The sequence below is a fragment of the Dunckerocampus dactyliophorus genome, chromosome 9 (assembly GCF_027744805.1).
Source record: "Dunckerocampus dactyliophorus isolate RoL2022-P2 chromosome 9, RoL_Ddac_1.1, whole genome shotgun sequence".
Classification (NCBI taxonomy): Eukaryota; Metazoa; Chordata; class Actinopteri; order Syngnathiformes; family Syngnathidae; genus Dunckerocampus; species Dunckerocampus dactyliophorus.
Window position 1 is genome coordinate 30788597 of NC_072827.1, and position 14429 is coordinate 30803025.

General features: G+C 39.7%; 1 protein-coding gene across 1 annotated transcript; it reads left to right on the plus strand.

The window, feature by feature from the left end:
• The first annotated feature begins 676 nt into the window (after nucleotides 1-676).
• On the plus strand, nucleotides 677-10217 carry LOC129188037 (rhodopsin kinase GRK1-like). Its single transcript, XM_054788007.1, has 7 exons — nucleotides 677-1508; nucleotides 2946-3073; nucleotides 4874-5031; nucleotides 5088-5171; nucleotides 6697-6821; nucleotides 6893-7094; nucleotides 8383-10217. Exons 1-7 carry the CDS (start codon nucleotides 810-812, stop codon nucleotides 8670-8672), a joined length of 1686 nt encoding a protein of 561 aa, XP_054643982.1. The 5' UTR covers nucleotides 677-809; the 3' UTR covers nucleotides 8673-10217.
• The last annotated feature ends 4212 nt before the right edge of the window (nucleotides 10218-14429 follow it).

Below are 14429 nucleotides of genomic sequence, written 5' to 3' on the forward strand. Positions count from 1 at the left end.
AGACTAGGTAGGACAGCTCTAGTCTGAGGGGACGGTGCACGATCCAAGTATTTGGATACGTATCCATAAGGTGGAGGCACGCCACTGGCAAGACTGGTTTCTCTTTTGTGGTGCAAAACGACAGCCTTTAAGATGCAGGGGAGAGAGCCAACGGCAGTCGTTTGGGTCCAACCCAAACCACCATGACAAAATTAAAAAGTCAAGGTGAATACAATTCACATTTTTCTGTCAAAATTGACAAAGTTTTTGACGTGAATGAAACAATGTGGTGGGCCAGTCTGGCTAACGTAAATAAGCTTTTTGTAGCATAGCAAAGCTGTTCATTGCAGTAATATCTGGAAACGCCCACTAGGTGACAGTATAGTTACGCAAGTGCTTTTCCTGTTTCTTGAACAGTTTTGCTTTTATGTGAGTTTTCAGATTTGGATAACTTCTCCGGACGACTCAGCCTGCAATTCTAACATGTCACAAAACGGATTTCTTTATTTTTTAAACCCTGTAGTGTTTCATCTGTCTTGTCTCAGCTGAAAATGAGGAGCGGCTCAACTTAAGAGCGTCTGAAATCTAGTTGTGAAAGCGTCCCCCGCAGCCCTGTGCTGTTGTGTTCCAGCATGTGCTCGCACTCATTGTCTGGGGCATCAGGGTGTTAGGGGATTACTGAAAGGTGTTGACTCAGGTGTGTGTGTGTGGTGCACGCTCACATGGTTCAGAACACGAGGCAAATTTCTCTCCCGTGCTCCCCTGTCTCCTCACCCTTGCTTCCTCGCAGCCTTGCCATGTCCCCCGTCTACGTGGTCTGAACGTCAAGCATGGATATCGGGGGGCTGACCACCGTAGTAGCAAATTCCGCCTACATCAACGCCCGCGGGAGCATTGACGGATCCAATCCAGCGGCGGCCCGGGACAAGAAATACCACTCCCGGCTAAAGCTGCCTCACATCACCGTGTGCGAGGACCTGAGGGACACTTTGGATTTGGGCTTTGACGCCGTGTGTGTGGAGCAGCCCATCGGCAAACGTCTCTTCAGGGAGTTCCTGGATGCCCACAAAGAGTATCACGGCGCCTGTCGTCTGTGGAGAGACATTGAGGACTATGACCTGGCGGAGGACTCGGACCGAGCCAAGAAGGCCTCCAAGATAGTACAACGCTACATGGACCCCTCGGCCAAACACTTCTGCCTGTTCCTGTCTGAGGACACAACAGCTAAGGTGAAGGAGGCCCAGGAGGCCGTAGCGGATGACTTGTTCACGCCGGCTTTGGCCACAACGCTGGACTATTTGCGAGAGGCGCCCTATGCCTTCTTCCTGGAGAGCATGTACTTGAAGAGGTTCCTTCAGTGGAAGTGGCTGGAGATGCAGCCCATGGATGTAGACTGGTTCCTGGACTTTCGCGTGCTCGGGAAAGGAGGCTTCGGTGAGGTGTCGGCGTGTCAGATGAAAGCCACGGGAAAACTGTACGCCTGCAAGAAACTCAACAAGAAGAGGCTGAAGAAAAGGAAAGGCTTTGAAGTAAGACCCCCCCCAAGTTGCATCTTCCACTGCTTTTGTCTTCACTAAGATCAGAAATTGAGTGGTGACAAAGATGATGGCGCTCTGCAGCTGTCTAGCAGTGCACCGCACTGTTCCGCTACGTGTTTCTAGGTTTGACTCTAAGCTCCATCATCTCACTCTGATGCAGTAGAACCTGCAACCACAGTAGCGTTTTAGCGAATGAACAACACTTTCATCCTATCCAGGGGTGTCCAAAGTTTGGTGCGGGTGCCGTTTTCTGTGTTTTCATTGGTTTTCGTTTCTTTTAAGAAGAAAAAAAACAAGCAAAAATAGAAAAATCAACAGTAATTTTATAAAATATGAAGAGAAAAAAGTTCTAAAAGAAAACGTCATTTTGGAAGAATATTGGATATGAGGAACAATAACGTCATTTTAGTCGCATGAAGTTGAAATATTAAATAACTTACTTTCAAGTCATAGCATTACGAAAAACAAAATGACAAAGTTGTATTTTTTGGAAAATTAGGTTGTGTGGAAAATGTACAGGAAGGAAGTTGAAAGTAGAAGAGAGAACATTGTATCAGTAAAAAAAAAGTTGCAATATTATGAGGAAATATGTCATTTCAGTAGCATAGAGTTGAAATATAAATTTTTTAGAAGTAATATGCAACACAAATTCATATATATTTTTTTAAATTAGGTTGGGGAAAAATGTCTAATATAGGGATAATATATACAATAATATTACTAGAGGAATTTACAAAGATTATTAAAGAGGAAAGTTGAAATATTTAGAAAGAATTAAAATGGTGAAAAAACTCATCAAAGACCAAAGTCCATAATAATAATAACCTTTTTCATCTGTATCACTAAGCTGAGATGTTTTTCAATAAATAACTTCTTAGCATATCTACATGTGTTGCTTTACATATCAAAGTGGCCCTTACATCCGTTCATTTTTCAGCATGTGGCCCTCGGTGGAAAAGAGTTAGGACACCCCTGTCCAAACCCTTTGAATTTAGGATGAATGATATCAGACCCTGTGGTTCTCTGCATCTGCTTCCTCCATATACGTTATAAACGCCACAGGCTCATATGAGCACATCCTTACTCGATCTGTTCCACAATTCGACGCCGCATAAACAAATGAAATATCCCACTTCCCGTTACGTTATCACTCAGTCATTGCGTGGATCCCAAAAATTCATGCACTGCATGCCATGAGGAGTAAAAGTATTTAGCATCTTATTACTGCTGCTGCTAATCATCTTTGTCCCTGCAGCATTAAACGCTAAGACAAGGGCTACCGTGATTACCAGGAGCTTTACGCAAAAGCTCTTGTGAATGGAACTGCTTGGCACAGTTATATGTTGCCCTTGACTTGCCTCATTATGACAAAGTGCTTTAACTGATGATGACCTGTACTGTCACAAACCTCTCGTTTCCTTCCCCTAGGGGGCGATGGTGGAGAAGAGGATTCTGGAGAAGGTCCACAGCCGCTTCATTGTGTCGCTGGCGTACGCTTTCCAGACAAAGGAGGAGCTTTGTCTGGTCATGACCATCATGAACGGAGGAGATCTCAAGTAATTTTGCATTCCTGCATCTTAAAGTACCCGTGGAACTTTGCAAATGACTGTCTTTCTCTTCCCTGGAGATACATTTCACAGTACAGTATACACCACAGATGCCACCGTTCATGCTTAAATGTGATGCAATGGCAAGATGGCCTTTGTTATTTGAAAAAAAAAACTTGACATCTCCCCAAATTCATGTTTTTTTTAACTGTACATGGTTTTACGCTTATTGTTTGACTGTTTTTATTTATTCCTTCTTCTCTTCTATGATGTCAAGTGTTTTTATTAACTCATTCAATCCCAGCCATTTTTCAAAAGACAGCCATTTTGACTGATTTTTCAAGGCACACAGGATATTGTGCTCTATGGCTTTATAAACCAAAAGAATCATTAGACTCCCGTCTTTCATCGGAAAAACAAGTTTTTTTCCACCATTTTCCGTTCTTTAGCAATCGGCAGTAGAACATAGGTAAGTTTCAGGAAAATATCAGTTCCTGACTACAAAAGGGAGAAAAACAGCTTTTTCTGAAAAGATACAATTCAAGCATAACTTTCACTTTGGCACAATTTTTTTGTTTTTGTGACAGCTCAGAAGTATACCACAACATAAACAACACAAAAAAGGCTTGTTTTACGTCAAAAGAAAAGTTTCCTTACAAATATAACGCTATTTACAATTTCACATTTGGAACTAAACTGAGGATGTGCACGTGCATGTGCATGCGTTAAAATTTCCCTACAATGCGTAACCTTCTGCACGCTACACTCAATGCTCTCCCACTTCCTCTTTGCTGTCGAGTGTGTAAATAAATGCAAAAGATCCGAGCCGAGCCCTTATCAAATGCACTTCTGCCACCTTGTGGCCGTTTTTATGGTTTAAAACTGCTTGAGCTATTTTACTGTGCAGTTGCGAAACGGTATTGAGCGGTGGGGTTTATAAATATTTTTTAAATATGGATAAATACGTCTTTGGTATCGAATGAGTGTGTGTTGCACTTTATATACTAAATATGCATTATTAAGCAAATTGTACATATTATTACCTAAATTAACAGTGTACTTAACCATCAACCTACCTCACTGGCTGTCATCTATAATACATATGAATCATAAATAGTGAGGATAAGCGGCATAGAAGATGGATGAATATAGTATATAATATATATAAAATATCACAACAATACAAATTCATCATTAAAAATAAAATTATATTAAAAGATAATTACAAAATGTTGATTAATATGCATTGTCCGTGTCTTTTGTAAATAAACAAATACACTTTAGAAATCTACAAATTAGCAACATCGATCAACAGAATTGCTTGTAGTCTTGGCCACTTGTTGCTAGGCAGACTACACAGGGCTCAACTCTAACTGTCCCCACCTAAGTGAAGGATTTTCACTTCTACACATTCATTTAGCAACAAAATCACTGCTCTGTTTTCATGATGTCATCCATGCCGGAAAGAACAGCGTCCTCTTGTGGCTAGTAAAGCCTTTCAAACTGTCGCAGCCGGAAGTTTGGGCTAAAATGATCAGCATGAACTAGAAACGGGCATCTTGCATGTTTATACTGTATACTGTTTACTCAACATACTGCAGGTCCCAATAATGAGCTTAGCGGAAATCAAATTGAACTGCCTTTCAAGTGACTTATGACTCCGTAACTTCAACAAAATTAAACAAAGATTTTCAATGTCTGGCCCATGTTGAGACCTCAAGTATTGTTTGAAACACACCAAATTTGAACGTGATCCGTGTTCTGTGCACAAAAGGCATCATGATTGCCATTGGTTGTCTTCCCTGCAAGGTACCACATCTACCTGGTGGATGAGAACAACCCAGGCTTCGACGAGCCCAGAGCTTGCTTCTACTCCGCACAGATCATCCAAGGCTTGGAGCATCTTCACCAGAAGAGAATCATCTACAGAGATCTCAAACCTGAGAACGTGCTCCTCGATAATGACGGTCAGGAATCAAGTTTACTGTAAATGCCTTAAACTGAGTGAGGTTTCTCCAAGCAGGGAACGTACGCATATCCGACCTGGGACTCGCTGTTGAGTTAAAAGAGGGCAAAACGATGACTAAAGGCTACGCCGGAACACCAGGTAACCATCATATTTACCATATTAACCATCATACACATGCTAGACGCCGCACCTCAATTAGATGAGATGTCACAACTGGCAAGTCAATTAACACTGCACCTTTTATGCAAATTTATGCACTTTTGTTGGCCTAAATTCAGCATTTTCAAGCATCAACGTATCCAAGTGAACTGAAATACAAATATAACACATTCATAGACACATTGAAAGACATTGTGATAATATGTAGTATTTTAGCGATGTTCGGTGAGACACACAAGCACCAGACACGGGCTTGTGTCGTGGCCGTAACCCACGTCAAGATAAAACACAACTATGAACCCCGGACGTCACTTCCCGTCCATCCCTCACTCAACTCATTTACAGGAACACACACAAGCACGAGCCTTACGTATTTATGTCTTATTTTATCTTATTATGTCTACTAAACAGTAATCCCTTTATCACTGTTAATTGGTTCCACGCCTGACCTTGATAAGTGAATTTCTGCAAAGTAGGCTTCCTTACTTAGAAAACCTGTTTATGACCTTCTAAATGACATTTTTAAACATTATTAGAGCCCTCTGAACATGAAATAACATGTCTTTAGTCACCTTTACACTCATATTAACCAATAAAGAAGAGTAAATAAGCCATTTAAGACATAAATACGACTCGTGCTTGTGTGTGTTGCTATGAATGTGTTCCCTCGGGGAGCAGAGTGGGTGGCGGACAGGAAGTGACATCGGGGGTTCAGAGTTGACTTGCACTAAAAGCCTGTTGTTCCGGCGATCAAGTCTGCCGCTTACGTGTCTCCCCAAACATTCCAGTAACATTCGTGACTACTGTGGAGTACCACATCCACGTCTTTCAGAGCATCTTTTGGATGCCTTACGTTTGTGTTTAAGTTGACATGGCCATTTTTATGCTTGAAAATGCTTCTTTTAGGCAGAAAACACCTAACATTTGCTTAAATATGCATGTGTATTGTATTGTATTGTATTTGTACTTTATTTATCCCACAGCGGGGAAATTCACTTGTTACAGCAGCAAGCTGAAGTGAAGTTTGGACTAATAGTCGGCTGTATTGAACTACGAAACAGCATGGTTTATTGAGTAATATATTTTTTTAAATCTATGATAGAGTGAAGCTGCGAAATTTGAACCACAAAGTGGCAAAGGCTGGCTGCATTGGGTAATACGAGTGCCAAGGTGACCATAAGGGTGTTATTTCATGTCTGGAGGGCTCTAACAATGTTAAACGGATTTAGAAGGTCGTTAACAGGTTTTCTGTGCTTTAACTATGAAAAGATTCCATTTATAAATGAGGAATCTTACTTCGCGGAAATTCACTTATCACGTCATGGTGAGCTCTGGAACCAGTTAACAGCAATCAAGGAGGAATCGTTGCTGCGCATGCAGGGACATGCTTCTTGATGGCTGGTGATGATATGTTATTTTTGATATATTCTGTATATATGTGGGATTAAAAAAACACATTTGCACAAATAATGGTTTCTGCCTTGCTGCACTGTGTTTTTTGCAGGTTATATGCCTCCAGAGATGCTGAAAGGAGAGAAGTACGACATGTCAGTGGACTACTACACTCTGGGAGTGACGTTGTTCGAGTTCATAGCGGCCAAGAACCCATTCCGAAACAGAGGGGAGAAGGTTAGCCAAGAAAAGGACTTCCACTGACTAACACGACTCCAAATGGTGTGTTTTCTTTGGCTGCCTTCCAGCTGGAGCGCGAGGAGATGAAAGAGCGCGTGCTGACCCGCGAGGTGGTGTACACGGAGAACTTCAGCGACAAGGCGAAGTCCCTCTGCAATGGGCTGCTGGATAAAGACACGAATAAGAGGATGGGCTTCAAGAACGGGAGCTGCGACGAGATCAGGGCGCATCCCTTCTTTAGTGACATCAACTGGAGGAAGCTGAACGCAGGTACCATCACTTCCTCTTCCCTCACGCGCTGAGTGCTGTTCCTAATGTTTTGGTTACCATATCGAACAGCCTCAGTAATAAACAGATTGTCATTTATTATTAAATTCATACCTCATTTTGGGCACTTTTGGTACACCCTGTAATAATAAATAATAATAATGATAATTGTTATTTTTAATATAAAAGTATGTTTATTATAGAAAAATATTAAAATCATGTATATGAATCATTTCATAAAAAATGTATTTTTAATTTAAATACGGAAAAAACATGTATGTCCTGAGGAAAGAGGTAGTGTTATATTCATACCAGGGATGTACCAATCTATCTGGGCCTCACTCCAACATGGGAGCTGCTGGAATGCACCTCGAAGCTGCTCGACTCCCGCCACTCGCAAGGAGAAGAAAACACAACATGGCCATGCAGACATGTCCGCGGTGTAGCGTGGTGGGGTTTGTTTCAGTCGGATGTTGGATATTTGGCTCCGTAGCTACAGCGGTAGTTCCCCCTCACTGTTCCCGGACTGCGGTGTCATGATGCCGGGAGCTTGCACAGGAAGTGCCGCTGTGCGGTGGCGGAGCTACGTTTGGTCGTGGCCACCCTTTGTCGCTCTCTGGCCACCCCACCGGCCATCGAGACATTTTAGGTATCAACTTATTGCCGCCCCTAAGTGAGTAATGGTCTCACCTTGGCCACCCGATGGTTCTGCCAGTGTCGCTGTAACTGCTGCTTGTTTGTACTAGGGACCGTCAATGAATTACGATTGCGTTGAAGAGAGTTTGTTAAAAAAACTCATATGTTCTAAATCACACCACAAATTGATCTATAACCACGCCAAATGATTAGTCCTACCCTAAAAGTATTTTGCACGCCCATTAAAAAAAAAAAATTGATCCTTCATTGGAAGGACTTTTATTTGATTAGGGACCTGACTCGCAGAGGTTTGTTTCAAAATTCAAACAATATTGTTGGTCATGCTGCGTAATAAAAAAGTCAATTCAGCAATACAATCATTTATTCACGATATCATTTATATATTCAATTATTGATCATGATTTGTATTATTTGTATTTTGACATTGAAATGTAACTACTGTATGTATTAACATGCTATAACGCTAATCAACATAACATGTAAATAAAAATATTAGTTATGTATAAATAAACCAAGAATTATATGACTAGTACCCCTGATGTTTTGCAAAAAGATCCCAAATAGATGCTGGCCTGTGTCCCCCCTACCCCTTTCCCCAATGTGCTTTGCCTCATGTGCACATACCCCCCCCCAGGCATTGTGCCTCCTCCATTTGTACCCGACCCCAAAGTGGTGTACGCTAAAAGTCTGGACGACGTGGGCGCCTTTTCCTCGGTCAAAGGAGTCACCCTGGAGGACCCGGACAAGAGCTTTTTCGACGAGTTCTCCTCGGGCAACATCCCCATCCCTTGGCAGGAGGAGATGATCGAGATGGGAGTTTACGGAGAGCTGAACTTGTGGGGCCCTGAAGGCACTGTCCCTAATGACCTACGCAGGGAGTCCATACTGGAGCAGCCCAAGTCGTCTACGTGCTGCGTATCCTAGTGACCGCATCCTTTGGACTTTTCTATGTGGGACCACAGGAGCAACATGGAGGCGTCTCCAATCGTTACCCATTCCTCTTTCTTCTACGTGTTTGTCTCTCTCTCTGTGCTCAACTGCTGTCAAACGTTTAGATGTCTTCCTCTGTACTCAGTGGAGTGCTGATGATGAACTATAAGGCTGTTAGGTTGGGTTAAAATTCACTCTGCTAGTACGCATTGTTTGATCAGGTGTAAACACCATCGTCCCAACCCTGCTGTGCGCCGAGCAAGCCAACTCTGGTGCGGTTTGGTGAATAAGAACACAACATGGGCCAGCATTAAAGCAAAAAGTATTTAGAAATGAAATATGAAAGAAAATGTGATGGAAGTTCTGTCTCTCTGCTCTACTCTCTCCCTCTGTGTGTGTGTGTGTGTGTGTGCAGCAGAAGACATTCTGGTTTGGAATATCGGACTTAAGTCACATATTATATCACGAAAGCTCTTTAAAAGTATATTTTACAAGCTTTTGGTGAATCTAAGCTGGTAAATATATCGGGATATAAAAATTAAACTACGCATTTAACCCAGCAGATGACATTTTGGTTTGGAATATTTGAGTTATGTCATGTAATATGTCACAAAAGCGCTTTAAAAGTACATTTTAGTCGCTTTTGGTGAAATCTAAACTGTAAATGATCAGAATATAAAAATAAACTATGTATTCAACCCAGCAGGTGGCATTTTTTGTTTGGAATATTTAAGTTAAGTCACATAATATACTCCAAAAGTGTTTTAAAAGTATATTTTAGTAGCTTTCGGAGAAATCTAAATTGGTTAATATAGCAGAATATAAAAATAAAGTACAAATTCAAGCCAGCACATGACATTTTGGTTTGGAATATTTGAGTTAAGCCACGTATTGTGTCATGAAAGCTCTTTAAAAGCATATTTTAGAAGCTTTTGGTGAAATATAAGCTGGTAAATATATAGCAAAATATAAAAAACTACGTATTCAACCCAGTTAATGACATTTTGATTTGGAATATTTGAGTTATGTCACGTAACATGTCACAAAAGTTCTTTTAAAAGTTTATTTTAGTAGCTTTTGGAGAAATCTAAATCGGTTAATATAGCAGAATATAAAAATAAACTACGTATTGAACCCGGCACATGACATTTTGGTTTGGCGTATTTGAAGTATGTCATGTAACTTGTCACGAAAGCTCCTTAAAAGTATATTTTAGTAGCTTTTGGTGAAATAAAAACCTGTTAATATCGCAGAATATAAAAATAACCTACGTATTCAACCCAACAGGTGGCATTTTGGTTTAGAATATTTGCATGATGTCAGGAAAGCTGCCCGATCAAGTCATTGCTTTATTCATGTTCTTTACTGTGCAGTCTGTGATCCCATGACAAAAATACCAGCGTGAGTGCTAAGTGAACCAGAGTACAGAACCACAGGTGTGCATGCTGGATTCATGTGAGACAAGTGTTAATGTAGACTAAATCTTACATGTAAATTGCATGAAAAGGTACATTCAAATAAAATAACTTTGGTGTGTTTTTGTTTGTTTTTGTTTGTTTTCTTTTTCGGGGATGTAAAGCGCTTCCCTTTTCGTTGGTCATGTCTTGGCTGTGGCCTTGAATATCTGGAGTAGTGATGGAAATTTCTTCTCTTATTAGAAAGCCGTTTTTTTTGGCTCGGCTCACTAAAAAGAGCCGGCTATTTTGGCTCCCAAGTGGCTCCTTATATTTTTTTTGTTATCTTAAATTAATTTATCAAATTATGCGGATTGTGTCAAATGAATTACTAATATAAAGAAATACATGATATCAAATGTTTATTATTTTAGTGGATTTATTTAAACCTTAATGAGCAGCTAAAATATATTATAAATTAAAGACAAAAACAAGGGGAAAAAAAAATCGGCTTCCAACGACGCGACCCGGCTCTTAGAGCCGATTCGTTCGTGACCGACACATCACTAATCTGAGGGAGGTCGTCCAGCAGCGTGGAGTTGAACCTGCTCAGGAAACTCGTATCTTTAATGCTAATGAGCTGTGTTTGTCTCTAAGAAGCACAACGTACAACATAATCGATGCCATATACCACACACATTAAGGAGTCGGATAGAAGATGAAAGGTGAAATGGTCAAACTTACAGATATAATTCCCATTTTAGCTTCAATGTGAGGCTGTCGTTGGACGGACAACAAAATACTGTGCTAATGGATGGAAGAATAATCAACACTTTAGCACTGGACTGTTAGAATAGTCTGCTGTAATTTGCGATTGCATCAGCTGCGCAACAGCGCTACCAAGTGGCCAGAAAGTGAAATTACATATATTATAGCGCTACCGCCTGCATTACTGTCTATTTGCATCAACGGCTAAACAGTTCCCACTATCGGATTGCTTTGAAGGCTGGAGGTTCTTCGGCAGAGGTACTTTCATTTTATTGTAATAGTTTGTTCACTTAGCTTCAGTCCATTCAATGTGATTGGCCCAAACTCTCGCTCCATGTCTATTACGCTACTTGAAGACGTCAGCTAAAGGTGAATTCTGCTGCCCTCTTGTGTCCAACATTGGTTAGTGCACATCACCGCAATACCAACAGACGTGACATGTCTGTATACGTAAGTATAGAATAGGCCAAGAGGGCCAATTATGATAATTCGAATAATGAAAACAACCAAATAAAATAGAAAAGTAAGTAGTTCAACAAATATACACATGTCTTTTAGTAATATATTTAATAACACAACTTTTTTTGTTGAATACAAAAAACAAGTATTACAATCACACAAATGTACAGGTATGTAATAATAAATATTTATTATAATGTATTTATTTGTTAAACTGACATATCCAACATAACAGTAATAATAAACAAAATATAATGAAATATGCTTATGAAATATGATAGTTGATATAAATATCAAATAGAAGGCATACATCATTTTGAAAAGGAAAAAAAACATGTTAAAAATATGAAATGTACTTCAAGAACGACAATAAGTGTTCCGCATTAAAAGCAGAAATAACTGAATTAAAAGAGACTTAAGGAATCAGAAATATCCAGAGGTTATTTGTCAAATTGCCAGAAGATCATAGCACTTACCGTCACCCCTGCACTTATGTCAGCCACCAGAGGGCGCACTCGCGCCATATCCCGGGGATTGCTTTAGTTTGTGCTATTTTACTGGTTAATGGATTGGTTAAGCACCATTGCTGGTATCCAACTGCACAGCGTCATACTTTACGCTGTCTGGTGTGGCTAAATAAGGCAACCAAAATATTAGAAACACCCCTCGGGCGCTGTCGCTAGCTTGTGCAGCTGTACCTAATGTTGTGTCCAACGTGTGGCACACAAGGGCTTCATTATGTGAGGGCGCACAACACCACGCAACACGCCTGTGTAAAGTGTCATGTTATAAGTGTGTGTTGGCGTGTGTCGTAGCACGACAGCTGACGGTGTTGATCGTGAACAGGTGCTGCGGTGATGATTCTGCACCCCCTGTATCCCCCGTGTGTGTGTGTGTGTGTGTGTGTGTGTGTGTGTGCGTGTGCGCATATGTCCACAAATGCAAGCATGTGTCCCAAACAAGCAGAACGGGCGACAATGGGCGCTTGTGTGGGCCCTGCAGGATAGAAACCTAATATGCAAGGACACAGTAGTAGCAGATCAGCCTGCAGCTGCTTCTTCTCTGCACAAATCATCAGGAGGCCTCAGCATGACCAACTGCTCATCACATGTAACGTTCACATCCAGCAATACGTGCTAGCATGGCAGGAATACTCCGGGAAAAACACCCTTGTGCGTGAAATGGACATGTCAAATAAGGAAGAAAAAAACCCGCTAGATTTACGCACAACTTTTTTCCGTGATAGCATAACTTTGATCACAGTTCCTTGTTACAGCCCAGCTTTAGTCTTGATTCGATTTTTTCCCCTTGGAACGCCGCAATCTCTTTCTACTAAGCATGCAACTTTATTTGAATCAAATTGGGACCTTTTTCCTCATGATACCATTTTTTCCCTCTTAAAATTGCTCTTGTTTTCCCTGCAGTGTTGCAACTTAAGTTTCATAATATATATACAATTTTGGGGGGTAAAACTGCAACTTTTTATTTACCTCATATAGTCCAACTTTATGCACATAATACTCTGGCTTTGTCTTTCTTGTGCGACTTTATTTATGTACGTTTGCATGTAATATTCGTATTTTATTCTCCAAATATTATTTCCCCTTATTGCAACAAAGTAATTTTCTTACGACACTTTGACTTTGACTTCATATTTATTGTCATAACTTTTTTCAAAAATAAAATTACCACATTTTTCCTCATAAAATGACGTTTTTTTCATGCAATATGATGACTTTTTACATGGAATGATGCAACTTCCTTCCGTCACAACTTAACTGTCACAATATTACCACTTTTCCTTGCACCCTTCCAATTTTTTTCCCCTAAAGTTACACTTTTTGTGTGGTAATGTTGACTTTTTGCACGTGATTTACAACTTTCCTATGCCACAACTTCATTCTCCTAAATATTACAATACTACCATGCTGCTTGTCTTGTAATATTGACTTTTTACACGTAATATTACAACTTTTGTTATATCACAACTTCATTCTCATGATATCACCACTTTTTCATCGTACGATTTCAACTTTATTCTCACCAAATTGTGCTGTTTTTGTAATACAATTTCCTAATATTTTTTCTGATCATACAACTTCATCCTCTGAATGTTCTCATGAAATGATACCTGTTTTCTTATAAACGTGTACTCGTATAAACACGTCTAATTAGGACTAATATCTAATTGTAACGTGACGTTTTTCTCATCAAACTACAACTTTATTGTCATTTTTACCACTTTTCCCCCTTTCTTGTAATATCGGGACTTTGTACTCGTTTACGACTTAATTTTTCCTCATGATAACTTTAGTTTTTCCTCATAAAGTGATGCTTTTGTCTTGTAATGTGACTTTTACATCTAATATTACAACTTTCTTGCATCACAACTTCATTCCCAGAACATTACCACTTTTTTTCATAACATTATGCTTTCTTTGTGTAATATTATGACTTATTACACATAACTTCATTCTCTTAATAGTACCTCTTTTTTTCCTCGTGCTAGCGCAACGTCATTCCGACAACTTCTGTTTTATTTCCCTTGTAATATTATGAATTTTTCTTCACATTTTTTCTTGTAATACAAATTTATTTTCATAAAATCAGCACCTTTTTCCTCAAAACACGACAATTTGAAAAAAAAAGACCAAAACTGACCACCTGATCCCTTATAAAATGTACTTCTTTTGTTGTAATGTTATGCTTTTTACCCCACATTATACTTTTATTCTTGTAAAATGACTTCTTACGATGGAGTATAAGGGCCACATTGAAAAAAGAAAACCCATGAGATTTCTTTACGAGTTTGTCGTAAATTTTGCGACTTTATTCTCAAAATCTCACATTATTTACATTTTTTAAAAAGCTCGCCTGAAGCAAGAGGAAGCAAGAGCTACGCTCTATTTCCCCTCTGACACGTATGACACCATGACACCGCACACTGCGACCGCATATGACTTTATTCTCCTCATTTTACTACCTTATTCTCCTAAATTTACAACTTTTTTCTCGTCAATTTAAGACATTTTTTTTCAGGTAAATTTCTGACTTAATTCTTGTAATATTGCAACTTTTTTTCTCGTAATTTTACTACTTTTATTTTCGTGAATGTAAAGCTTTATTTCTC